The sequence below is a fragment of the Lonchura striata genome, chromosome 1, assembly GCF_050655825.1.
Source record: "Lonchura striata isolate lonStrDom1 chromosome 1, ASM5065582v1, whole genome shotgun sequence".
Lineage (NCBI taxonomy): Eukaryota > Metazoa > Chordata > Aves > Passeriformes > Estrildidae > Lonchura > Lonchura striata.
The window spans coordinates 118,163,240-118,190,990 of NC_140703.1; the positions used below are offsets into that span (position 1 = coordinate 118,163,240).

Here is a 27,751-nt window from a genome sequence, read left to right on the forward strand (position 1 = left end):
TAAATGTATTTTAAGACAGAAAAGAAACTTCCCTGGTCAAGAGCTGACATAGTTATCACTGAGCAGCTGCTGGGAGGCCCTGAAACAATTCCATTTTGGTTGTGTAAATACTCCTATGTAAGTTTAGCTGCTTTAATGTCTTACATGTGGTTTTACAATTGGGTTTTATTTTGTTAGCAATCCCTGACTGTTCTATTTATTCTCCTGCTCCACACTTGGGGGACACAGTGAAAGAAAATAAGGCAAATGTTTTAAACATTACATTGCTGGTTTAATGCAGTGTTCAAAAATTTCTTAAATTATCTAAATAGACTTTAGAGCAAATGTTTTCTTTTTTAGTAAAGATTTAGACAGGGAAGAAAGTAGTTCAAGAATAGTAAATCCTTTAGATGACTTCCACCAAGGTTAACAGTGTGTTATTCAGAGGCAGAATTCTCCTTGCCCCAAATGCCAGCCTTATTCTAACACAAACAGAATAAACAGTTAAAATCATCCTTGACATAGAGTTAGAAGCTGGGATTCAAAGTTCTGGAAGAACCTTTCTTACTGTAAGGAGTTTTTCTGGGTTTGATTTGCAATGGACATTGGATTTGGGGAGATAACAGGATGAGGTTTCCTGCTTTGGTGACACAAGGCATTGAAAAGCTTGGATATGTTTCTGTAGAATGCCCCTGTTCCTAAGAGACAGGAATTTTGCAATATAGTGGAACATGGTTCTGTAAAAGAAAAGAGGAAATTTGGATTCTTAATCTCTGTTTAAACTGTCACAATCTGGGGATGTATTAAAATGTAGCAAACCTATTGTAAATGTAGGTGAACTTGGTGGGAAGAAATGCTGATGTCTGACCCCAGTTCAGAGGCTGAATGATTTCTTTATTATAACTATACTATAATACATGAATATACTATTTAAAGGAGATACTAAAACTATATACCCACTTTTTCTAACTGCCAAATCTAAGTCACAACTGGTTGCCCCTCTCTGAGCCCAGCCCCAGGTGGGTTGGATTGGCCACCAGGCTCAAACAATCCTCACCAGAATCCAACCAAGCAACACCCCAGGGAAACAATTCTCCAAACACATTCCACATGAGAAAACAAGGAGCAGAAACAGAAATTATTTTCTCTTTCTTCTCTCTGTGCTGCTCTATGAAAAATCCTGGGAGAGAGAGAAGGATGTTCCTGCCACACAAGCGTAATGATGAATGAGCATTTAATGAGAATTATTAAGATTCTGTGTTAACACTGTTACATTCAGCTGGTGCCACAGAGCAGCTGGGTTTTCCCTGCCCAAGCCCTTTGCCCTGGGGCTGGGCTGGTGCTGAGCTCCTGGTGCCTGCCCAGGCTCCTGTGAGCAGCCGCTGTCTCCGCAGGCGCGCGGCAAGAAGCGCCAGATCGGCTGGTTCCCGGCCAACTACGTCAAGCTGCTGAGCCCTGGCACCAGCAAGAGCACCCCCACCGAGCTGCCCAGGCCTGCAGCACCCTCAGGTGAGCCCTGCCTGCCCCTGGCACCCCTTCCCTGGCTGCTGGGCCCCTGCTGGGCCTTCAGCTGGGACGGGTGTGGTGTTCCTGCATCCCCAAACCAGCCCATCCGTGAATGAGGGACAGGAGCTTTGGGGTGTTCCTCCATCCCCAAACCAGCCCAGCCCTGAGTGTGGGACAGGAGCTCTGGGGTGTTCCTCAATCATCAAACCAGCCCAGCCCAGCCCTGAGTGTGGGACAGGAGCTCTGGGGTGTTCCTGCATCCCCAAACCAGCCCATCCCTGAGTGTGGGACAGGAGCTCTGGGGTGTTCCTCCATCCCCAAACCAGCCCATCCCTGAATGAGGGACAGGAGCTCTGGGGTGTTCCTGCATCCCCAAACCAGCCCATCCCTGAGTGTGGGACAGGAGCTCTGGGATGTTCCTCAATCATCAAACCAGCCCATCCCTGAGTGTGGGACAGGAGCTCTGGGGTGTTCCTGCATCCCCAAACCAGCCCAGCCCTGAGTGTGGGACAGGAGCTCTGGGATGTGTCTTCATCCCCAACCCAGCCCATCCCTGACAGAAGCAGGAGCTGACAGAAAAGAACATTTCCACAGAATCACAGCCTGGCTGGGCTAGAAGGGACTTCCCAGACCCTATTCCATGGTCCTGTGTTTATGGGACTGGCCCCTCTGGTGGTTGTTCTAAAGATCCAGAAAATGCCTCTCTAAAGCCTCATGGAATTCAGGTTCAGAATGGCAACTCAGCACTGAGACAGAACCTTTTGCAAGGAAACAGGATGAGATTTTTGTAATGTTTTTTGAAATTATTTCAGGTTTAACAATCTGGGACTTTCTCCACATGCTAAATTTTACAGAATAAAATTCTAGCACTTTTTGCAGAACATCTTAATTAAACTGTAATTAACAAAAAGAGAGAAGCTATTTGGCAAATTGAAATAAGTTGCTGGCTTGGTACAAGGATGAAAATAAAATCAAATTTCCAAATTAATCCAGTGGAGAGAACCTGCCAGCAAGGCTCATTAATAGAAGTCTGATGTCTGGTGGGAAACCAGAAGCCCTGTGGCCTGGCAAAGAGAAAACAGCAGAGAAATAGAGGGGATTGTTTATTGAACTAAACAGTCCTGCTGCTGCAGAGAATTCAAGGAACTGCTTTGTCAGAAGTGAGAAGAACCAGGTGTATTCTGAGACTGGATGAGTTCCACTGCAGGGAAATAGAAAATCCCTGCTGGAAACAGTCCTGGGGTGCCAGCAGAGCAGCCTGGATGGCCTGGGATGCTTTCTTCCAGTTCTGTCCATTTTCTCTTGTATTTTCCACAATTTTTTTGTTCTGAAAACCTAACTAGGACAACAAGGGCATCACCACTGGCTTTCTTTTGGATTATGCAGCTTCCAGTAGTAGAAGTTCCAATGTGTCCCAGATTTTCCTGTCCACTGAGCAGTCCTGGTGGGGGGTTCCAGGCCAGGCTGGAACACCCCGAGGCAGTGGAAGATGTCCCTGTCCGTGGCAGGGGTGGCACTGGTTGTGCTTTAAGGACCCTTCTAACCCAAGCCATGCTGGGATTCCGTGAAACTCTTTGGGATTTTTAAACCCCTGGAGTCAGTTTGGGGGGATGAACTGAGCCCCAGGATGGGATCTGGACACTCGAGCACATCCAGAGGGGCAGCGAGGCTGGAGAGGGGCTGGGAGCACAAACCCTGTGAGGAACCCTGAGGGAGCTGGGGGTGCCCAGCCTGGAGAACAGGAGGCTCAGGGTGACCTTGTCACTGCCACAGCTCCTGGAAGGTGCCTGTGCCCAGCTGGGGCTGGGCTCTTTCTCCAGGAGCTGACAGAGCCAGAGCTCACAGCCTCGAGCTGCACCCAGGGAAATACAGGCTGGACATCAGGGAAAAGTTTTTACAGAAATGGTGACAAAGTTCTGGAGTGGCTGCCCGGGGAGGTGGTGGAGTCACCACCCCTGGGTGTGTTTAACCAAGCCTGGATGTGGCACTGGGTGCCAGGGCTGGGTTGAGGTGCTGGGGCTGGGCTGGACTCGATGGGTTTGAAGGTGTCTTCCAACCTGGTCATTCTGGGAATTCTGTGGAGTTGTCCTGAGCCATGGGCAATGTCCAGAGGCAACCTCTGCATGTGGGCAGGGCCAGGCTGCAGTCAGGGAAAGGCTCTTCCCCAGAGGTGCTGGCACTGCCCAGGGAATGGGCACGGCCCCGAGGCTGCCAGAGCTGCAGGAGCCTTTAGCCAGGGATGCCCAGGGTGGGGTTGGTGGGTCTGGGCAGGGCAGGGTGGCCCTGGGGGGTCCCTGGGGATGCCCTGCAGGCGTGGCTGCAGCCCCAGGTGACCCCTGTGCCCCGCAGTGTGCCAGGTGATCGGCATGTACGACTACAGCGCCCAGAACGACGACGAGCTGGCCTTCAACAAGGGCCAGATCATCACCGTGCTCAACAGGGAGGACCCCGACTGGTGGAAGGGGGAGGTCAACGGCCACGTGGGGCTCTTCCCGTCCAACTACGTGAAGCTGACCACGGACACGGACCCCAGCCAGCAGTGTGAGTGTCCCTCGTGTCCCCGCGCGTGCCACGTGCGGCATGGCGGGGCCGCGCCGCCCCGCGCCCCCGGGCTCTTCGAAGACCTTCTGTCCCCCCGTTGTGTTTGCTTGGTTTCGTTCCCATTCCCCCCAGCACGTCCCCCTCCCCACCCATCGTTTTTGCTCCATGCCTCGCCACGCCTGCCTCGTTTCCCCAGCTTGAATTTGCTCATTGTTTTGTTTTGCTTATGTGTTGTTTTCCTCCTTTTTCTAGGAATCATATGTTGTCCATCCCCCACTCAGGCTTGAAAGTCCTCAAAGAGACCCACTATCCCATAGCAGTGCCCAGAGGGATGATGGGAGATGCAGCCTTGATCATGTGGCTTCCAGCATGATCACCTACTGCCTTCTGAGTCAAGAACACACTGCACAGCAGTTTTACCTCATTTGACATTTAGTTGCATGGAATCGCAATGGCTGAGTTAATTACCGACAAAATTAAACTATTCAAAGCAAAAAAAAAAAAAAAAACCACAAAACAAAACCACACACACGCAAAAAGAAGTAAAAATCAGAGGATAGTGGGTCCTTTTGTGGCTTTCAGAGTTACCAAACTAATTTTTCCACCTTTGCACAGGTGCTTTTGGTAGTTTTAAAAATTATTTTTTAAAGATATATTCTAGCCTTTTAAAGGAAAAGTATAAATTTAATTTCTTCATTGCAATTTTGTTTGTGCAAAAAGACCCACTATCAAGGAATGCTGCATGTGCTATTAAAATTGTTCCAAATGTCCATGAATTGGAGACTTTATGTATCTTTCTTTTTTATTGTTCACTTGTCCAGTGTTGTCAATGTGTCTCTTTTTTTATTATTATTTTAATTTTTTTTTTTTATTTTTTTTTTTAATTACAAAATAACAGAAGGAGTTAAAATCAGTTTAAGGAAGTTTAAATATGCCCAGTTCCAGGGATTTTGTTGTAGTTCCTGTACTGTTTGTAACAGGTGGTGTTGTTGAGTGTGTAACCCATTGTGGGGAGGGGAAATGCCCTCCTCCCGTGCCACAGGCAAACCTGGAGTGATGTCTTACCCAGCTCTGTTCATTTGATTTTGCACATTCCTTGTAGCTGCAAACAGTGAGCAAACAGCCTGGTTTGTGTCTGTCCCTCGGCTTGTCACATTCCTGGGTCAGAAACGGGTGGAATGTTCCCTCCTGGGGGTGCCAGAATTCCCAAATTCCCCCCGGGGACGGCCCTTGGGCTTCTCAGCTGTGCTTTCCGTGGAACACCGCCTTCCGAACGAATCATTCTCCTGACAAGAACGAATGTATAGAACTATCTCCCTGCGATTAATTTCCAATGTTTACATTTTTTTAAACTAGACTGTGGGATTTCTACAAATTAATACGAGCTGGAGCTTTCAGTGGAGCTGTAGCTGGGCCGTGCCCGTCTCCGTAGCGTTAGCAGAAACGTGCTGGCAGTGCCCTCTCCAACGCCTGGAGCACAGCAGAGCCCTGCTACTAATGATTTACCACGGACTTCCGTCCTGCTTTGCGTGTCCCCCTGTCCCCAGCCCTGCTGGCACCTGTAGCACTCCCAGCCCAGCTCCCCGCTCCCGTCCTGCGGTGCAAAGGACAAGTGAAGCTCCTTATTCAGTTGCACTTCAGTATTTCATCACTATGAATGTAAATTATATAAATATATAAAAACCCTGCAGCTTTAACAACTGTAATCCAGCCTTTCCAGCTAGTTCCATGTATAGAGAATTAAATCCTTCGTACAAAAGAGGCCGACACGTGTTTGTTGTTGTCTCGTTGCTGGGTCCCACCGAGCTCGCCCCGAGGGCTTTGCCAGCAGCACAGCCTGGAGCCCTGTGCCCCTCCCAGGGAACCTGCCCGGGTTCTTGGAGCTGCTCTCGCTGAAATTCCTCAGCTTCACCATTGTCCTCTGCAGCCTTTCACCCTCTGCCTCAGCGGGGGAGTGATGGGGTGTCCTGGACTCCTGCTGGGTCCCTTCCAGCTCAGGATGTGCTGGGATTCTGATTCCTTACCCAGGGTTTCTGTGTGGTGCCAGTCAGTGGATTTTGATGGGTTTTTTTATAGATAAATTAAGTATTCCTTCTTGGTTTGCCATGGATTTGGGGTTTGTTTTATGCCAGAAGCTCAAGTGTGAAAATATGCACAACTGCACAGATTTTCCTTCTTTTTAGGGCAGTATTTAAATAGTAATACATCTTCTACCACAAAAAAGTAATTCTTCCATTGTAGCCACTGCAGAAATGGAACAGCACATCCCACTTGTGATTTTCAGTGCTCTCTGAGGGGATGGAGCCAGGTTTGACTCCACTCTGTCATATTTTGTGCATTAATTGATATTTGAACGAGAGCCTCTGCCTCTTTTCCCATCCTGAGCTGCTGGGTTGAAAAACAGACTCAACCAAAAGCACTGGCCCTTAGGGGCATTGTGGGTCCTGTGACTTCAGGCCAGAAGTACAGATTGAGCCTGTATTGAAATATTTGCAGTGCTTCAGCTGTAGGGGATCCAGGTGCTGCTCTTTTCTTTCTCTTTGCATGGAGTGAGAGGAAAAACGAAGCTCCTGCAGTGCCCTGAGGGTGCAGGGCTGAGCCTGGAGCCTCCCAAAATCACTGCAGGCTCCTGGGGGCAGCTTGGCAGTGACTGGGAGGAGCAGTGTGGGGTTGTCCCTCTGTCACAGGGAATCCCCAAAATCCTGGGGCTGGCAAAGCCCTCCCAGCCCAGGGAGTCCCAGCTGGGCCCCATGCCCACCTTGTCCCCAGCCCAGAGCACTCAGTGCCACCTCCAGGGGACACCTGCAGGGATGGGCACTGCAAAGCTCCCTGGGCAGCCCCTGCCAGGGCCTGAGCACCCTTTCCATGGGGAAATTGCTGCTGCTGTCCCAGCTGAACAAACAAGAGGCACTGCTTGTGCCAGGACTCCTCAGGCAGAAGAGCAACATAAATCTCATGTACAGAGACCCAGACAAAGACACTCCCTTGGGGCTTGAGTGACAGATGTTTAAATCCCTGAAAAGTTCGTTTCCTCCCTGAGTCCCTAAGGGTGCTCTGCCAGCTCAGCAGGGAGCATTTCATCCTCTTCCTCCTCATCAGGGATTCTCCTGTGCTGCAGGGAGCAAGGCTGCTTTACTTGTCTGTATGGGTATCAATCTATAAAAGTATATATAAATATCTGTATGAGAAAGGGAGTCTGACAGTGACTGCCCAGAGCAGCTGTGGCCACCCCTGGATCCCTGGCAGTGCCCAGGGCCAGGTTGGACACTGGGGCTGGAGCAGCCTAGCACAGTGGGAGGTGTCCCTGCCATGGCAGGGGTGGCACTGGCTGATCCTTGAAATCCCTTCCCACCCAAATCATCCTGGCATTCTGTGAACTGGTTCTTTGTCTTCACTTCCCTGTGCCAGGTGCCTTCTCCTGTTGCACGGGAATTGTCACTTGAGGGATGGAGAGGAGACTGGAATTCCAGAGGCTGCCAGTGCTGCTATTTTATTCACTGTTTTTACCACTTGTGGGAATTCCTTCTGTACTCAATTGCTGACAAGGAATTCCCATGGACGTTCTTTCAGAGAATTTGTTCTTTTCAATACTTGAAATCTGTCCAAGACAGCTCTAAGTCTGAAATGCGGATTTATCAAGAACATTTTGCTTTATATTCAGGATCAGCTTTATTTAAACCTCAATTCTTTTGGAGCTTTAGTGGCTTCACTTTCTGTCCCCATGAGCTCACTGAGCACATTTTATTCCCATAAACAAAATCACTGAAATTCTGGTTTTGTTCTCTGGTTTTAAAGCACTTTTAGTTCTTTGTGGTTATTGACTCCAGCTATTTAACTTGTTTAATAGCAACTTCTGTGCAGTAAAATCAGATTACAAATGACTTGTTTTTAACTTTATTTTAGACAACTTCAGTAGATTCAGGAACAATGTAACTCAAATATTACTGCACCAGGAGAATTGACAGAGAGGACAGGGTAACAAAGCTCCTTGGCTAAACACGGGGCTGAGGTGACCTTTGGGTTCCGGGACATTGTCCTGGTGCAGTTAAACATGAAAATGGTTTTCACCAAGACTTCACTGCCCACCTGGGGACTTCAATGAGCAAAGATCTTGAACTGAGCTGTAGGGACCCCCAGGGACCCCCCAGTGCCACCCTGCCCTGCCCAGACCCCCCAAAATCCCACCCTGGGCATCCCTGGCAGCGCTGGCCAAAGGCTCCTGGAGCTCTGGCAGCCTCGGGGCCGTGCCCATTCCCTGGGCAGTGCCAGCACCTCTGGGGAAGAGCCTTTCCCTAAAATCCACCCTAAATCCCTCCTGCACAGCCCCAGCTGCTCCCTGGGTGCTGTCAGGTCACAGGAGCAGAGATCAGAGCTGTGCCTCTGCCAGAGTGAAAAAATGATAAAATGTTTGATAAGAGGTTGGAACATTTGAAATACTGCATTTGGTTCCCACATTCCTGGTTCCAAGTGAAGTGCCTGCACAGCACCTTCCTTTGTGGAATTCCCTGTGGAGTGGGGCTGTGCAGTCCCTTCTGCTTAGACCTGTGACTGCTCCTGTGCCCTGAGTGCCCAGGGGCTCCCACAGGCCCTGGCTCACAATCCAGAGGTGAGGTTTCGGTTCCTGATGTGTTCTGAGCCATTCCAGGGCTTGCTTAACTCTGTGATTTACATTTTTGGATGCATTCTTGCCTTCACATGTGGGATTTTAGTGTCCCCAGGCAGCCTCTGGAAAGGGATTGGTAGAACCATGACTCATGGAATGCTTGAGGTTGGAGCACCAGCAGTGAGCAGAGTCACATCCAGACCTCCTCTGAACATTCCAGAGAGGGCAATTCCACCCCTAAATAGGGCTGCAGGTTTTGCCAGGGACTGCCCAGATTTGTTTCCAGCTCCTTCCCTGCACCTCAGAGGGAAGTGCTCTGCTCTGACAGGAACTGGACACATTGTTCTGCTTGAGAAATTCCAGACCTGCTGAAATGGTTGGAAAGAGCTGAGAAATGGGGTTGGGCATTGCAGATGGAGAGATCTGTTTGATCCCAGACTATGTCCTCACCAAAAGCCTGAGGTAGCCTCACAGTGGAGGGTCCATCCCAGGAGATTTAAGGGGAATTGTTGTGCTAAGAAAGTTGAATGTTGAAATGCTGTGATTTAACTAACTCAGCACTGCTGAGGACTCTCGAGGGCTGTGCCCAGTTCTGGTCCTGCAGGAGAGACCTGGAGGGGCTGGAGCGTGTCCAGGGCAGGGAACGGAGCTGGGAAGGGGCTGGAGAATTCCTGAGGGAGCTGGGAAGGGGCTGGAGAGTTCCTGAGGAGCTGGGAAGGGAATGGAGAGTTCCTGAGGGAGCTGGGAAGGGAATGGAGAGTTCCTGAGGGAGCTGGGAAGGGGCTAGAGAGTTCCTGAGGGAGCTGGGAAGGGAATGGAGAGTTCCTGAGGGAGCTGGGAAGGGGCTGGAGAGTTCCTGAGGGAGCTGGGAAGGGAATGGAGAGTTCCTGAGGGAGCTGGGAAGGGGCTGAGCTGGAGCAAAGGAGGCTCAGGGGGACCCTGTGGCTCTCACAGCTCCTGCCAGGAGGGGACAGCCGGGGGGTCGGGCTCTGCTCCAGGAACAGGGACAGGAGGAGAGGGAACGGCCTCAGGCTGGGCCAGGGCAGGCTCAGCTGGGACAGCAGCAGCAATTTCCCCATGGAAAGGGTGCTCAGGCCCTGGCAGGGGCTGCCCAGGGAGCTTTGCAGTGCCCATCCCTGCAGGTGTCCCCTGGAGGTGGCACTGAGTGCTCTGGGCTGGGGACAAGGTGGGCATGGGGCCCAGCTGGGACTCCCTGGGCTGGGAGGGCTTTGTCAGCCCCAGGGATTTGGGATTAGTGGATAATTTCCCTGAGTGAAGGGTGCTCTCCTGGTGTGCTGTTCCCTTCTCCTTAAGGATTTGGAGGAAAGCTGTGACATCACTTTTGCCTGCTCCTGGTTCCCTCTAGCAGGACAGATTCCTGTCTCCTGTGACCTGGTCACTACAGCCTGCGCCAGCACGAGGCTTCCAGGGAAATGTGGCAGTGGCACTGCTTGGAGAACCCCTCCAAATGAAAAGGAATCAGCAGCTGTGGCCATGGATGTGGATCAGTGATTTCCACAGCAGAACCTCCCTTCCCAAAAAGCAGCATCTTGTTTTAGGCTCAATGTTTGTCTTGGGAGACACAGATCTTCAGGGCTGACTTTGTAAGGAAGAGGAAGAACATCTTTACACAAAGAGATTTGGAATTATTTTTTGCATTTCTGGTGCCCCTTAATCTGCAGGGACTGTGGTGCTGGGAGGTCAAGGCACAGATTTGCAGTTCCAACATTTGTCTGCTGGTTCTCCAAGTCCAGCCAGAATCGCAGAATTCATGGATTCATTCTCCTGAGAACAACCAAATTAATTATTGTCATTTCCCCATCCTTTCCTGGCTTTACTGGATTGAAGCAAAGAATTGCCCAGAGCAGCTGGGGCTGCCCTGGATCCCTGGCAGTGCCCAAGGCCAGGTTGGACACTGGGGCTGGAGCAGCCTGGCACAGTGGGAGGTGTCCCTGCCATGGCAGGGGTGGCACTGGGTGGGCTCTGAGGTCCAAACCCAAACCACTTCATGATTCTGTCATCTGTGCAATCCAGTTCACTAAAGTTCTTTGGCATCCATGAAGATCGAGCCAGACATTTCCACCTGGAAAGGAATCCACTTCTTCTGCAGTGTTCTTAATAGAAAGACAAGAAAAATCCCTGTACTTGTGCACCTCACAAAGAAAATCCCCTACCAGGAAAGTCTCTTTGGGATGTTCTGCTCAGATTTGGCTGCTTCTCTCCCCCAAATATTTCATATCCAAAAGCAGAGTTTTTGTCTGTGGGCAGAGCAGCCCATTCACAGCCCAGCTGGCTGCCAAGGGAGCCTCTAAAATGGTTCATTATTCAAAATGTCAGTGCTCCCTCCAAGGGCTTGGCGGTTGGAAATCACCTTCAGGCCAAGGATTCTGAACACCTTTGAACGAGGACTTCCCCAAGGAAAAGGAATTAAACACTTGCTTATCTCCCAGTGAAGCACTGGGAGAACTGGATCTGTTTCTTAGACCTGTGGTTTACTTGCTAGCAAAGAAGCTGCTCTGAAATCAGGCATTTATTCAACAGAGATGAAACCTATGGCTTTTGGGAGGGGCCAAAATTCATTGTTTTGGCATAAAGATGATATTTCTCCACATCTGCTTTTCATTCCAAGCTGAGTTTCAGCTGCACTTTGTGCAGGCTGTGACATCCTGTGTCTCACCCTGCTTCCCACCCGATCCCTCCCAGCTTCAGCCACAGAGGAAATAACCTTGACTGTCTGCATCTCCTTTTCTGGGTTTGTTCCATTTGGTTTTGTTTGGGTTTGGTTTTTGGTTTTGGTTTGTTGTTTTTGTTTTGTTTTGTTTTTTTAAAGCCGAATCCATCATTCCCCTTTCAGGAGCACAGATCAGTTAAAGCAGATGTTGCTGGTATTCCATGGGAATAATGGTGATACACCTGGACCTTCCCAGTGGCATTGTCTGAGCTCCATTCAGGAAGCTAAAAATGCAGGAAATAATCCCTAAGTATTAACTTTATATGCAAAGAACTGAAAAAGTTATCTGGGGCCTGCTGTTTCCATGAGGAAAGTTTGTTTCCATGGGGAATGTACTAAATTTTCTGAGGGGTGAGAAAAAGAATTCAACTGGGAAATTTTGGTTGTGTGAAAATAGTTGAAATAGATCATTTTTAGAGCAAAACATTTCCCACCTGTTTGAAATCAACTTTGCTTTTTGAAATGCATTGTATTTTATGCAGAAAAGTAGCAAAAACTGGAAGAAAACATTCTATGTTCGAGTCTCAGAAGAACTTAATTAAGCTCAGCTGAAAAATAATGGCCTACAGAAGAAAGAATGGAATTAAATGTTCTGTCCAATTCAGAGTAGAAAAGAAAATTCAAGATTGTGGAATTGATATAAAAATCCTCCCACCTGCAGGGGATCAGTGCAAGGGAGGTTTGCAGCAACGAAAGGACAAAACTGATGGAAGAGGAGCTCTCAGTGCCAGCCTTTCCCCGTGCTTTTAAATGTGAAGGAGAACAAAATCCACCCCTTGGCTTGGCCCAGGCATCTGTGCAATCTGGGAATCTTTGCACGTCCTGGCTCAAGCCCTTCCAATATTTGGGAGCAGTTTTTAACTGAAGTGTGAAGAAGTGAGGAGGCCCTGCAGGCCCTTCTTGAGCAGGATTTCTGTGAGCAGAAGGGCCAAGGTGAACCTTCAGCATCGAGCATCCATCAGCTGAGGGCTCATTCCGAAGTGCCCCTTGGAGCACTGGGGTCACTGCAGCTCTTCCCTAATTCCCTCTGGGATATCTCTGCATTTCCCTCACAGCACATGGAGTCCTTTCCCCCTTCCTCATGGCCAGCCCTCCAGCTGGGGTTGGAGTGACACAACCCAAGGGGTCGGGGGCCTGCGGGGCGAGGTTGGGAACGGGCAGGCGCGGGCGAGGGAGGCTTTAGGCTTGGCCACCGGCGAGGAGCTCGCACACGGAGATGGCTTTTGCTGTGGGCCATCAGAAGGTGCACAGGGGGTCGTGGGGTGCAGAGGGAAGCTCGGTGGGGCTGTGCCCTGTGGGCAGCGCGGAGCAGAGCAGCAGAGCTCCTGGCCTCTGTGGCTCCGGGAAGCTGAAGGGCGGGCGCTGTTGTGTTTTGCAGGGTGTGCAGACCTGCACCTGCTGGACATGCTGACCCCCACCGAGAGGAAGAGGCAGGGCTACATCCACGAGCTCATCCTCACCGAGGAGAACTACGTCAACGACCTGCAGCTGGTGACAGAGGTGGGGCAGCGCCGCGGCCTCGCCGCTCGCCCCGGGCCGCAGCGGCCGCAGAGCTGAGCAAAGTGGGCTTCCACTGCTGGCATGGGGGCTCTGTGCCACCCGAGAGAGACAGAGAGACAGAGATGAGAGGGGATAGAAATAGAGAGAGAGATAGAGAGAGAGAGAGAGAGAGAGAGAGATAGAGATAGAGATAGAGATAGAGATAGAGATAGAGATAGAGATAGAGATAGAGATAGAGATAGAGATAGAGATAGATAGAGAGAGATAGAGGTAGAGACATAGAGACAGAGAGATAGAGAGAGATGAGAGAGATAGAGATGAGATAGAGAGAGAGACAGAGACAGAGACAGAGATATAGACAGAGATATAGACAGATAGAGAAAGAAAGACAGATGGAGATGGAGATGGAGATAGAGATGAGATAGAGATCGAGATCGAGATCGATAGAGATAGAGATGAGATAGATAGATAGAGATAGAGATAGAGATAGAGATAGATAGAGATAGAGATAGAGATAGAGATAGAGATAGAGATAGAGATAGAGATAGAGATAGAGGTAGATAGATATAGAAATAGAGACAGAGATGATTGATAGATACAGAGACAGAGATAGGTAGAGATAGAGAGAGAGACAGAGAGATAGAGATAGATAGAGATAGAGATAGAGATGATAGAGATAGAGATAGAGATAGAGATAGAGATAGAGATAGAGATAGAGATAGAGATAGAGATAGAGATAGATAGAGATAGAGATAGAGATGATAGAGATAGAGATAGAGATAGAGATAGAGATAGAGATAGAGATAGAGATAGAGGTAGAGATGAGATAGATAGATAGAGATAGAGATAGAGATAGAGATAGATAGAGATAGAGATAGAGATAGAGATAGAGATAGAGATAGAGATAGAGATAGAGATAGAGATAGATAGAGATAGAGATAGAGATAGAGATGATAGAGATAGAGATAGAGATAGAGATAGAGATAGAGATAGAGATAGAGATAGAGGTAGATAGATATAGAAATAGAGACAGAGATGATTGATAGATACAGAGACAGAGATAGGTAGAGATAGAGAGAGAGACAGAGAGATAGAGATAGATAGAGATAGAGATAGAGATGATAGAGATAGAGATAGAGATAGAGATAGAGATAGAGATAGAGATAGAGATAGAGATAGAGATAGAGATAGAGATAGATAGAGATAGAGATAGAGATAGAGATAGAGATAGAGATAGAGATAGAGATAGAGATAGAGATGGAAATTGAGTAGAGATAGAGACAGAGATAGATACAGATAGAGAGAGATAGAGATAGGTACAGATAGATACAGGTACAAGTACAGGTACAGATAGATACAGGTACAAGTACAGGTACAGATACAGATGCAGCTGTGGGTGGGTGCAAACCATGGCAATCCCCTGTGCTACCAGCACCAAAATGCTGGTGTTTGAAGTGTCATTTTAGCAAAGTCCTTTTGCTCCCAGCTCTCAGTGTTAATTTCCCACGTGCAAGCTGTGAAGCTTAAACAAATGTTCTGGAATGAAGCACATTCCCTGTGCTCTGAGGGGTTAGTGGTACTGAGTGGTAACAGCAGTGGGCTTCAGTTATCACTTCCTGTGATTGGCTTTAGAGGTAGGAAAAAAAGGAATTAGTACAGACAACTATGGACAATTATCGTGACAGAGAAGCAAAGTTCTTTTTTGAAAAAGAGTTCAAGATATGCAAAACTTGGGACTCTCAGAGAAATCAGGTCTTCCATTGAAGAGTCCAAAGTAAAACCTATTTTCAGTTGCATTATCAAAGGAATGCTGGGATGTTTTGCAGGAGAGCTCTGCTAAAATTTCCAGGTCTCAAAGAGATTATCCAGCTCAGAATTAACACCACCACCCCTACAAATTCAGAGTATTCCCTGTTAAAGCCCCTCATACCTGAGGGTCTCCTTAGTTACAGCCATCCCAGGGACCACCATGGATGTCTGGGAGCGTGCTGGGTCTGTCTGTACTTACCCTGTGCACTCTAAATGGCCTCTTCTGACTCCCCAGATCTTCCAGAAACCACTGATGGAGTCTGAGCTGGTCACAGAAAAAGAAGTTGCCATGATTTTTGTGAATTGGAAGGAGCTGATTATGTGCAATATAAAACTACTGAAGTAAGTTGGTTTTTCCCCCCGTCTTCACAAAAGCAGAACCCTGGCCTCTCCCCCTGCTTCTCCTTTTATCTGCATGAAAACATTTGCCACTTACACAAATCCTCACCAGAAGGGTTTCTCCATGGGGGTAAAAGCAAACTGGGGGCAGTGTTTGCTGTGAGCTCTTGAGAAGAACCCAGCAGTTCTCTGCCATTTGCACTCACTTTGTTGCAGTGCTGCAGAAGGCAAATCCTTCTCTCCCCAGGGCTTGCCCTGCCTGGTTCCAAAGGGTTTGTGCCAGAGCACCCCTCTCCAAAGGCTCCAGGTGCTGCTGCCCCAAATCACTGCCAGGGAAACTCAGTGAGGGCACAGTTAAACCTGCACCTTGAGAAGCAAAAGCATTCATAAAGTTCTTTTCTTTCCCTACTGAGCTGCTAATTTTCACTGAACCTACAGGCATTTTACAGCTTTGTAATCTCTTTGTTCTTGTAAAATGTATTTGAAAATGGCCCACAGGGTGAAAAGTTGTGGTGGTGACAGGACAAGTGACAATGAAGGTCTAAGGTTTTTCCTTAGGAAACCAGGCTAAAAACTTTTAAGTGATGGGGGTTTTCCCTGCCTCATTCACACTTCATTAACTCTCTAAACTAACAGAAAAGGAAATTACCCTCCTCTTTCTGTCACCTGTGATCTGGCATTGCATTGAAGTCAAGCAGCAGCTGGATGACCAGGAGAGGGAAAGGTGTTGGCCGGGGGTGCAGCCTGGGTTATTTCTTGTATCCTTGTAATCTTGTGGCTGATGTATTTCTGGCTCTCTGGGTTTCCAAAATGAATAAGAACCCACCCCTTTATTCCATAACTGAGGAGTGGCTCTTTGTCCAACCCCGTGCCCTGCCCCTGCTCAGGGCCCTGCGCGTGAGGAAGAAGATGTCCGGGGAGAAGATGCCGGTGAAGATGATCGGGGACATCCTGACAGCCCAGCTGCCCCACATGCAGCCCTACATCAGGTTCTGCAGCTGCCAGCTCAACGGGGCCGCCCTCATCCAGCAGAAGACGGATGAAGTGCCCGAGTTCAAGGAGTTTGTCAAGGTAGGGGAAGCAGCAGCCCCTGGGAATTCTGTGCATCACCTGGCTGAGCTGCTGAGCAAAGGAGGCCCCGCCTCGAGGGCTGTGTCCTCTTCTGGGCCACCCACTTGGACAAGGACCTTGAGGGGCTGGAGCGTGTCCAGGGCAAGGAACAGAGCTGGGAAGGGGCTGGAGAGTTCCTGAGGGAGCTGGGAAGGGGCTGGAGAGTTCCTGAGGGAGCTGGGAAGGGAATGGAGAGTTCCTGAGGGAGCTGGGAAGGGGCTGGAGAGTTCCTGAGGGAGCTGGGAAGGGGCTGGAGAGTTCCTGAGGGAGCTGGGAAGGGAATGGAGAGTTCCTGAGGGAGCTGGGAAGGGGCTGGAGGATCCCTGAGGGAGCTGGGAAGGGGCTGGAGAGTTCCTGAGGGAGCTGGGAAGGGGCTGGAGAGTTCCTGAGGGAGCTGGGAAGGGAATGGAGAGTTCCTGAGGGAGCTGGGAAGGGAATGGAGAGTTCCTGAGGGAGCTGGGAAGGGAATGGAGAGTTCCTGAGGGGGCTGGGAAGGGGCTGAGCTGGAGCAAAGGAGGCTCAGGGGGACCTTGTGGCTCTCACAGCTCCTGCCAGGAGGGGACAGCCGGGGGGTCGGGCTCTGCTGCCGTGTCCTGAGGGAAAGGAGAGGAAATGGCCTCAAATGGCACCAGGGGAGGTTCAGGTTGGAGATTGGAAACACCTTTTTCCGTCACAGAGTGGTCAGGCCATGGGATGAGCTGCCCAGGGAGGTTTGGAGTCACTGGAATTGTCGCAGAGGAGTCTGGATGTGGCCTTGGGGACAGGGTTTGGGTGATGCTGGGTGGCACTGGGTGATCCTGAAGGGCTCCTCCAGCCTTGGTGATCCTGGGGTTCTTGTCCAGACAAGGCAGGTGAAGAAGTGTAAAAACCCACCAGGAGTTCTGCTGATGTTGTGACCTCAGAGCAGATTCAGCTGAGGATTGGTGCTCATTTATTGCCTTCCCTTTTCCTTTCTTGGAGGAGCTCATTTTTTGGGGTTTAAACCATCTGACTAACCAGATTTTACCTCTCTAATGTTTCAGAGGTTAGCAATGGATCCTCGCTGTAAAGGAATGCCACTATCAAGTTTTCTACTAAAGCCTATGCAACGGGTAACCAGATACCCACTAATAATTAAAAATGTACGTTCCTTTGCACACATGGTGGGTTTGGTGCTGCTTTGCTTACACCTTAATTAAAGGGTTGTTTCCTTATTTGTGTCAGGCTTTGTCACTGTGAGGCTTCTGATGTGCTGGGGAATGTGGGATGTCCTTTAATACTCGATTCCAGTACAGAAAATGGGATCATTCCCTGGGCTTTGGCAAAATTGTTCAATATTTCCATTTGAAACAGAGATGAAGCTTGCACCCAAAGAATCAGAAGGCAGCGAATGCCGAGTGAAAATTTAAAATTCAGATAATAGGAGCAACAAGACAACCTTTGGCTCATATTTGCCTTTTCTCTCAGTGCCATTCCCTCCCCACAGGCTGAGCCTGGATTGCTGCAGGTTCCCTGTGCTGATGGTGCTGGAGGATTTACAGCCCTTTCCTAAGTTCCACTTGTTTCTTAACACTTCCCATCCCAAATAACACCGTGGAACATGGCCCGAGGCTTTCACAGGGAATGATGAATTGGATGTTGGTGTTGAAGGGATTCCTTCAGCAGTCGTAGCTGCAATTCTGTGTTTGGCTGCAATGTGTGTGCCTCTGTCAGAGGAGCCAGCAGTGTCCTGGTGCAAAGGCTGTGCAGGCAGGCCTGCAATCCAGCTGTTCCCACACAGTGTTTGTGTCCCATTTCTCACGTCTGCCAAGGAGGAAAATGACCGTGGGGCTGGCTCTGCTGGCACTGGGATGGCCGTGTGGGGCTGGCAGGGCGAGTGCAGCTGAGCCGTGGTGCCAGGAGCCTGAGGCTGCCTTTGCTTTGTGCAGATCATAGAGAACACCCCCGAGAACCACCCTGACCACAGCCACCTGAAGCACGCCCTGGAGAAGGCGGAGGAGCTGTGCTCACAGGTGAACGAGGGCGTGCGCGAGAAGGAGAACTCGGACAGGCTGGAGTGGATCCAGGCCCACGTGCAGTGCGAGGGCCTCTCCGAGGTAACCGGGGCTGCCAGGGGGCTGGGGACACGGAGCAGCCCCCGTCCCCGTCCCCATCCCCATCCCCATCCCCATCCCCATCCCATCCCATCCCCATCCCATCCCCATCCCCATCCCCATCCCCATCCCCATCCCCATCCCATCCCCATCCCATCCCATCCCATCCCCATCCCATCCCATCCCATCCCATCCCACCCCCATCCCATCCCCATCCCATCCCATCCCATCCCATCCCATCCCCATCCCCATCCCCATCCCCATCCCCATCCCCATCCCATCCCATCCCATCCCATCCCATCCCATCCCATCCCATCCCCATCCCATCCCCGTCCCCGTCCCCATCCCCATCCCCATCCCCATCCCCATCCCATCCCATCCCATCCCCATCCCATCCCCATCCCCATCCCCATCCCATCCCCATCCCCATCCCATCCCATCCCATCCCATCCCATCCCATCCCATCCCATCCCATCCCATCCCATCCCATCCCATCCCATCCCATCCCCAGCCCCATCCCATCCCATCCCATCCCATCCCATCCCATCCCATCCCATCCCATCCCATCCCATCCCCATCCCATCCCCGTCCCCGTCCCCATCCCCATCCCCATCCCCATCCCCATCCCATCCCATCCCATCCCCATCCCATCCCCATCCCCATCCCCATCCCATCCCCATCCCCATCCCATCCCCATCCCCATCCCCATCCCCATCCCATCTCCATCCCCATCCCATCCCATCCCCGTCCCCATCCCATCCCCATCCCATCCCATCCCATCCCATCCCATCCCATCCCATCCCATCCCATCCCCATCCCCATCCCATCCCCATCCCCATCCCATCCCCATCCCCATCCCATCCCCATCCCCATCCCATCCCATCCCATCCCCATCCCCATCCCCGTCCCCATCCCATCCCATCCCATCCCATCCCCATCCCCATCCCATCCCATCCCATCCCATCCCATCCCATCCCATCCCATCCCATCCCCATCCCCATCCCATCCCATCCCATCCCATCCCCATCCCCATCCCCGTCCCCATCCCATCCCATCCCATCCCCATCCCTATCCCATCCCCATCCACATCCCCATCCCCATCCCCATCCCATCCCCATCCCCATCCCATCCCCATTCCCGTCCCCATCCCCGTCCCCATCCCCATTCCCATCCTCATCCCCATCCCCATCCCATCCCCATCCCCATCCCATCCCCATCCCATCCCCATCCCCATCCCCATCCCATCCCATCCCATCCCATCCCCATCCCATCCCATCCCATCCCATCCCATCCCATCCCCATCCCCTGGCTCCACCTGGCCTCCTGCACGCCCTCCTGGCTGCTGCTCGTGCTCTGCCCCTCGGGCTGAGCCCTGCTCTGCTGCCTGCCTCCAGAGCAGTCCATTGGCACCCACCACTTCCCAGTTCCCCAGTTCTTCCTGGAGCAGTGGCTATGGGACTGCTGTATCCCGCTCCAAACTGCACCTGACCTCTATGGAGTGCCTCAAAAACCAAGTCTTTAGAAATATTTTCTGTGATAAAGCTTTGTATACACTCGAAAGCTCAAGAATACTGATCAAATCTCTGGAGACTTTACAGAGAGGACCCCTGCCTCCCATGCAATGTTATTTTTTATGGGTGCGTGATAAGTTTCTAGAAATATTCTGTTTGTATGTCCTGCAAAAGGAGGGAAGATATTCTGATGGCCTTCCTCTTGTTGGTGGAGGTAACAGAGGCAGACAGATCACAACTTGATTTTCATTCATTTTTACCTTCATTCTAGAAGGTAAAAAAATAATGAGCACTTGTTGGTTCATAAAGTAGAAAAATTGCATTTCACCTGAGGAAGACTGACTGTTCCGGAGAAGGACGGGTGTGACAATGTCAGCACATCCAGCTGCCTGCCAGCAGGAGAGTGGCTGCTTTTATCTTCTGAAGGTGGTGCCTGGCCCCAGAACAGCAGCTCCACACCCTGACAGAGCCTGGGGTGCTTGCTGCACCAGCAGCAGCCCCAGCCATGGCAGGGAACAGCCCAGCCTCTCCCTGTTTTCTGTCCAAGGCCTTTCCAGCCTGCCAGAGGAGCCCCTCCAGAGCCAGCTGCCCTGGGTGGGGAGAGCTGTGCCAAACCCTGGTGAAACTAAACCTGAAAATGGCACTGCAGGCAAGGGCGAGACTCTGCCGATCCCTAACCAGGCCTGGCTGAGTCTGGGATTGCACCGGTCCCAGTGGCGAGCAGCTCTAGCTCGGGTGTTGTGACCATCTGGAATCCTGTGGGGTGTTTTAAGGGGTGAAGTCCAAACCCAGTTCAGAATGCAGCCCTTGGGGAAGCTCAGCCTGTGAGAGGCCGTTGGCAGAGCTGCTGCTCACCCAGGACAGGTGCCCTGGCTCGGTGCCACCCCTGGAGGTGGCGTGCGTGGCCGGGGGCACAGATGCTTTTGGCTTTCCCTGCCTGCCCAGCCCTGTGACCTCCAGGGGACCCTCTGGGGGCTCCCGTGACCTGCGCCGCTTGTCGTGCTCGAGGCATGGCTCGTCACCGCCGTGACACGGACTGGAACCAGGACTCAAAACTGTATTTGGTCTCTTGCAGGGCAGCCCCGATTGTTTCACTTTATACAGTGCGTTGTTGTTCTTCTTCTACTTTTCGCAGCAACTCGTTTTTAATTCAGTTACAAACTGCTTGGGACCACGCAAGTTCCTGCACAGTGGGAAGCTCTATAAAGCCAAGAGTAACAAGGAGCTGTATGGCTTTCTCTTCAACGACTTCCTCCTCCTCACTCAGATCATAAAACCTCTTGGCTCTTCTGGCACAGACAAGGTCTTCAGCCCCAAGTCCAACCTGCAATACAAAATGTACAAAACTGTAAGTGCTGCTCTGACACGGGGTTGGGGAGCTCAGGAGCTCCATTCTGGGGCTGTGGGCAAGAGCCTTCCTAGAGAAGAGTTTGAAAACTTGGGGTTCAGGGGCTGATGGCAGGAAGGGTGGCTGTGTGCTCTAGTGAGATAAGAAAAGATGCTTTTGAGGTTTTGCTTGAATAAAACTCTTCCATGAGGGCTCTTGTGTTTGAGGGAGCGGAGGGAGAGCGGCGTTCGCTGCTCTCTGGGGGAGGAAACTCTGCTGTGCTTGGCTGTCTCCAGGAATGTCCCCAGGCTATACAGCCACCTCTGTCTTTGTCAGCTTTTAAAATTTTCTGCAGAAATATAGGAGGCAGAAGGGGGGAGATACTTGGGGCATGGAATGAAGCCTGCTGTGAGCTGATGTGTGCTGAATGCCCCCGTGCAAACTCTGCAGTACAACTCCAGCTCTGCTGATGTTTTACAGCCCATTTTCCTAAATGAGGTACTGGTAAAATTACCCACAGACCCTTCTGGAGACGAGCCCATCTTCCACATCTCCCACATTGACAGAGTCTACACACTCCGGGCCGAAAGCATTAATGAAAGGTAAGTGCCTTCGTGGGCCTTCAAACAGTCTGGTAAATGTAGGATGGGAATGGTTGTGATAGAAACTTGCAGAGCACTTCCAAGCTGGTTATTTTCCAAGACTGGAAAATTCATTCTTGAGAATATGGTGATCTGAAAAGAAGGAAGAAATAATGACGTTTTCTGAATTCCAGCTAGACTGGTGATGAAATGGCTGAGGGTGGATGTTTAGGCTGCATTTCACATTTTATGAAGAAGCCAAAAGATGCAATTCTATCTTCTGCTGTTACCTGGGGTGGTGGCAGGTGTCTCTGCCCTTTAGGATGCCTCCCAACCCAAACTGTGGAGCAGCATCTCTTCATCTGGCATTCCAAAACTGATGCACAGCCTCCAGACTCTCCCATGTTTCCTTGACTCAGACTCCCTTGTATGTCACAGCAGTTCTTCTAACCCCTGAGGTCACTTAGTAGCCCCACTGCCACCCTTTTTCTCTGTCAGCCTTCCCCCTCAGCCTCCTTCAGGCACAAGCTGTTGGGGTGGACTCAGTGATCCATGTGGGTCCCATCCAATTCAGGATGTTCTGTGATTCTTCAGCATGAAATGGTTTCCCAGAAGGGCCCATTCACCACACATGGACTCCCCAGGTTATGCTTTTAAAGTCCTGGGAGTCAGAAGAATTGGGTAGGAAATTTCAGGCACCAATCTCAGGGACAGTGACCACCTCAGCAGCAGCAGTGTCTTGTACCTCCTGGCTCCAAGAAATCAGTTTATTTCAGGAAAACAAGGGGCTGGATGAAAACAAACCTCTTCTTTAGAAACCTCTTTTGTTTTCTCACCAAGCATCTCCTGCTCGTGGCTCTCTTGAGCTTTCTCTGTGTGCTGGGGTTTGCTGCCTTGGGGTGGTTACATTCTACAGGTGCTGAAATTCCAATACGATCCCTTCCAGGCAGACATCTGTGGCATGGCAGAGCCTGGGATGGGGCCAGAGCCTTGGCTGGGAAGGAGGGACAGCTTTAGTTTTGCCTGCTGTGCTCCAGCAAGGAAAAACAGAAATGGCATTTTGCAACTTTTTTTTTTTTCTCCTTTCCTTCTGAAGGACTGCCTGGGTTCAGAAGATCAAAGCTGCCTCAGAACTTTACATAGAGACTGAAAAGAAGAAGAGGGAAAAGGCTTACTTAGGTACAGCATAGGATGTGGGGGTCTCATCTTCCGTGGAAAAGTCCCTGGGCAGGAAAAGCCATTGGTGACATTTCTCTCTGCTCTTCTGTTCCACCACAGTTCGATCTCAGAGAGCAACAGGCATCGGGAGGCTGATGGTGAATGTTGTTGAAGGCATTGAGCTGAAACCCTGCAGGTCCCATGGTGAGTGCCTTGGCTTTCTCTGCTCCATCCACAGGACATTCCCATTTGCCAGCCTAGCTGTGCAGGGGTTCTGTCCCAGACATGATTTTGGGTTTAATGAAGGTGAAACAGGCAGGGGTGACTTTGTGCAGCTGAGCCGTGGTCCTGCAGTTGTCCTGCGTGAGGCTTTGTTTCAGACTGGCTCTGTTTCCACCACACAAGCCATGAAGTCCTGAAGGGAAGAGTGGAGGGTGCTCAGCACCCAGCAGAGTATTTATTCACTGCAATGTTAATGTAGCCCATTACAGAGCCTGGGATGGGGCCAGAGCCTGGATGGGGCCAGAGGCCTGGTGGATCCAAAGCCTTTCCCAGCCCAGCTGGCTGTTGGAGCAGAAGGAAGCTCCGGGAGCAGGAGCACGCAGCTAAAAAAGCCCCACTCGTTTCTGTTTGTTCCCATCTTCCCAGGCAAGAGCAACCCCTACTGCGAGGTGACCATGGGCTCCCAGTGCCACATCACCAAGACCATCCAGGACACCCTCAATCCCAAGTGGAATTCCAACTGCCAGTTCTTCATCAAGGACCTGGAGCAGGACGTGCTGTGCATCACGGTGTTCGAGCGGGACCAGTTCTCCCCGGACGGTGCGTACGGGGCTGCCCCTGCCAAGCTCTTTTTTGAGGAGCAGCATTCCTGCGAAGGGAAATCAGAGGGAACGGGCTGGGCTGGGAGATGATCTTTAAAGATACCCCAGATTTGACTTTCTTTGCATATTTAGGAGTCAACCTTGCTCCACCCAGTATCGGCACAAAAAGGCTGCAGCTCCCTCTGGGTTTTGAGAGTTCCTTTTCTTGTGCAGTTGACAACAACTAAAATGTGACTTGTGATTCTAAGAGTCCAGAAAGCTCTGGATGCTGCTTGCACACAGAGGGGTTCAGGCAGGAGGAAGAGAAATGTCTTTGAGCTCCTCTTATACACAGTAACAGTAGCAAAAACGAGCCCAGGATTCCCAACCCAGTAGAGTCATGGAACAGTTTGGCTTGGAAAGGACCTTAAAGATTATCCAGTTCCAGCTCCTTCCATGGGCAGGGACACCTTCCACTATCCCACACTGCTCCAAGCCCCAGCCAGAGTGGCCTTCAACACTTGCAGGGGTGGGGATTCCACATCCTCTCTCATTCTTATTTCATGACCTGGGATGAACTTGTGGAGGATCACAGGGTGTATTTTGGAGTCACAATCTCTCAGGCAGTGTTTGGACAGGACTAGTACTGGCTCATTGACCTCGTTGCTGGGCTGATGACCTGCTTGGCTCTGTCATCTCCAGCAGGTTCACTCTCAGGTTCAACTGAGGACTTTGGCCTTCTGCTAACATGCCATAAAATCAAGAAGTCCCTGAAGCAAGGCAGCTGTGAATTGCATAGTGGGTTTTTCCACTCATGGGCCAATTTAGTTTTAATGCTGCTACTGTTTAACATGGTCTGGCTAAATGCCCTTCTTTGCAGCTTGGCAGCCTTTGGCCCTCTTCAAGTGCATAACTAAAGTTGGACCGAAGGCTCGTTTTCTCTTTTGTTGTGTGTGGGTGGAAGTTCAGGTCCTTCTGCAGGCTCTGGTTTCCCTGTCCTGAGCACGCTGTGTTTCTGCATTCCAGACTTTTTGGGCAGGACAGAGATCCGTGTGGCAGACATCAAGAAGGATCAGGGCTCCAAGGGACCAGTTACGAAGTGTCTCCTTCTGCACGAAGTCCCCACGGGGGAGATCGTGGTGCGCCTGGACCTGCAGCTGTTTGATGAGCCTTAGGAGAGAGGGGCCCGTGTCAGAATTCAGCCAGAGTTCACTGCAGGAGGCGTCTGCAGAAGTGTCACCGAGTCCTTGCTGGTGTGGCATGAAACTACTGCTCGCCCTTCACACGTCAGAGGGTTATCAAAGCAAACAGGAGCATCTTTGTGCCTTGATAATTCTCACTGAACACATGAGTCCCAATTTAGTGAGGAGATCTCCCTCAATCTCTCTGTGTGGAACCTGGCGTTGGTTTCCTGGGCTGGTGAAACAACCCTGTTGTTCCTTGTGCTGCAGTGGGGATGGCTGGCAAAACACATGGGTGGCTGTGCTTGCTCCAGCTGCCCTGCTCGGTGGTTCCCGTGGAGGAGGCGGTGTGGGTGTGTTTGGAGGCTTTCTGAGGGTTTTCCCCTTCAGGAGTTCTGTGCCTATTGCCTAGCAGAGTGGTGTGTAAATGTGAGTGAATGGAAGGAGCAGTTTTGCAGCAAGAAGATCTTTGAAGATCTTCATGATGGTACTGAAAAGACTTAGAAAATAAATAGTCTATATCTATAAACAGAGAAGATTCTATTATCATACCACTTCATGACTCGTGTCGCCCCTAAAGATAAAAGCTGTCCAGGCCTTCTGCACAGAGATGAATTGCACTCCAGAAGAGTCCAGCCCTCGGTCCCTTTGGAGGTTGCTGCTGTCCCCAGGGCTGTAAGTGCTGGGGCAGGAAGGCAAGGGTGAGGCACAGAGCCCTGCTGGGTGTCGTGTGTACCTCCCAGGTGCTCCTTCACGGCTGCCGCTCCCAGGCGGAGCGTCACCCGCCGTGGGGAAGAGGAAACAATCGTGGCTGCAGCTCAGGAAGCGGAGCTCCAGCCTGCAGGGCCTGGCGTGCACAGCGGTGTCGGTGCCCAGGTGTGGAGCTGAGCTGAGCTGCCCTGTGTGAGCCGGGCACAGGGCACTGCCACAGCCTCAGCCCCGTCCTGCCGCTCCCACGGGGAGCTGGATGTCACCACAGAGCTCCTGCTGGTGCTGCCGAGTAGGAACCCAAAGCCATCGGGGCAGTGCCAGGGCTCTGCATCCCTTTCACTCCATGGATAAGTCCAGGCCCAGTCCCTGTTTGGCAAAGCTCTGGCTCCAGGTGGGCTCCACGTCTGCTCTCCCTCAGGCACACGTGTGAGGCCCTGCCGAGTCCGGACTCGGGGTGGGGGGGGACAAAAGATCCCTGAGAGTCAAATTCCTCTTTGTTCTGCTTGGATTCCTTTCGTCCATGCCCTGCCATGCATCCACTGGTATTTTTGTAAGGACTTCATTCCGGATGGGAGGTGCCAGCCCGTGTCATTCGCATGTGAACGTTCTCGTGGAGCTGTTGTTAGGTTTTGGTGTTCCTTGCATGTCCTTTCAGTACTGGTTCCCACCTCTCCTGTGTCGGCGGTGTTCTCTAGCACTCCAAGTCTTATTGGTTTCCATTAGGAAATTAGGATATATCCATAACAGGTAGGTAGATCAGTATGGTAATAAGTGTAAACTGTGCTGGGAAGTGTCTGTGTATTATAATTTCCTAAAAGACCACTGTAATGTTTCAAGCAATGGGAAGGAAAAAAAATGTATGTTGGAGGGACAACAAAGTTTACATTTCATACTTTTCAGAATCGCTTTATTATTTATTTATTGAAGATAGTGTAGAATTTTGTATCAGAAATGACAGACATACTTATGTATTTTTTGAAACAAAACAGAGATACACACTTTAGTTAGAAACTTTCAACTGACCACGTTTTAGAGGGAGTGTGACTTCCTAGGCATGCATTTGTTTACCACTAACTGGCTGAAAACACGATCAAGAGAACTTTAAGTTTCTATTTTTCAATGTTGTTAAGAAAATTGTTTCAATTAAAATATGTAAATAGTACTAAACCCATGCTTTCCTAATTGCATATCAATACATTTTATTAAATATAATGTATATGAAAATACACATTGTTGTGGTAGGATAAAAAAAGTGATAAAATCTATTACTGGAGTACCATTAAATGTCATTGTCTAACCTTTTACTGCTGTCCTAATTTTACTCAGTGCTGCCAACAGGGTGAACAGTCACTTCAGTGTTTCACAAGTAGCATCACTTTGTTTGTTAATAGTGTCATTTCACCAGCATCAACTCCAGAGACAGCTGAACTGGCCAACAGGACAAAAAAGTCTCGTGGCTGGAATGCAGAAACCTTGGGCATGGTTTTGGAGGTGCTGGAAGTGGGGGACCCTTCACTCAGGGGCCCCGCTCAGATTGCAACCTGTGTCATGGACATCAGAGAATCCCAGACAGGTTTGGCTTGGAAGGGACCTAAATCCCACCCAGTGCCACCCCTGCTATGGCAGGGACACCTCCCACTGTGCCAGGCTGCTCCAAGCCCCATCCAACCTTGGGCACTGCCAGGGAAGTGCTGTAGCAGCCTGTAGGATTGCCCTGCTTGGGGAATTGTGACAGAAGGAGCCCCTTGCCAGCCCCATTGCTTGGGATGTCCCACTCTCCCTGGATGAACTCCCACCAGTGCCAGCAGGGTTACTCAAACACTGATGAGGAAAGGCTGGAGTTTGGCTCACAGGTATCCAAGGAATCCCTCATGCAGTGCTGAAGGGGAAGCTCATCCTGTGCCTGTGCACGGGGGACAGGCTGTGTCCATGCCCTGGACAGCTTGGAGCTCGGTGGCACATCAGCACTGCCAGCTTCCCAGACACAACTGTGCTTCCTGGAGTCACACAATCCCAAATCCCTGGGGCTGGCAAAGCCCTCCCAGCCCAGGGAGTCCCAGCTGGGCCCCATGCCCACCTTGTCCCCAGCCCAGAGCACTCAGTGCCACCTCCAGGGGACACCTGCAGGGATGGGCACTGCAAAGCTCCCTGGGCAGCCCCTGCCAGGGCCTGAGCACTTGGAAATGCTGTAAAATAAAACCATCCCCAGGCTGGCCTTGGCTCAGAGCTGCTGAGAGCCTGCCTGGGGCAAAGCTGATGGAGAGCTGGGCTGTAAAGCCAGGAGAGGCT

At 50.8% G+C, this 27,751-nt stretch overlaps 1 protein-coding gene across 7 annotated transcripts in view; it reads left to right on the forward strand.

The window, feature by feature from the left end:
- Positions 1–26,764, forward strand: part of ITSN1 (intersectin 1) — a 106,401-nt gene extending 79,637 nt beyond the window's left edge. For 5 of the 7 annotated variants that reach the window (XM_085587476.1, XM_085587463.1, XM_085587493.1 and 2 more), the window contains 13 exons: positions 1,374–1,488; positions 3,835–4,026; positions 12,739–12,860; positions 14,905–15,011; positions 15,896–16,079; positions 17,141–17,239; positions 18,026–18,193; positions 20,777–21,049; positions 21,509–21,630; positions 22,706–22,788; positions 22,888–22,971; positions 23,416–23,589; positions 24,597–26,764. In XM_085587476.1, coding sequence (XP_085443602.1) covers positions 1,374–1,488; positions 3,835–4,026; positions 12,739–12,860; positions 14,905–15,011; positions 15,896–16,079; positions 17,141–17,239; positions 18,026–18,193; positions 20,777–21,049; positions 21,509–21,630; positions 22,706–22,788; positions 22,888–22,971; positions 23,416–23,589; positions 24,597–24,745 — 1,872 coding nt within the window. In that variant the 3' untranslated portion in view covers positions 24,746–26,764. The remainder of the gene's footprint in view (positions 1–1,373; positions 1,489–3,834; positions 4,027–12,738; positions 12,861–14,904; positions 15,012–15,895; positions 16,080–17,140; positions 17,240–18,025; positions 18,194–20,776; positions 21,050–21,508; positions 21,631–22,705; positions 22,789–22,887; positions 22,972–23,415; positions 23,590–24,596) is intronic. The other 2 variants (XM_021538736.4, XM_085587503.1) reach the window with 2 other exon arrangements.
- The last annotated feature ends 987 nt before the right edge of the window (positions 26,765–27,751 follow it).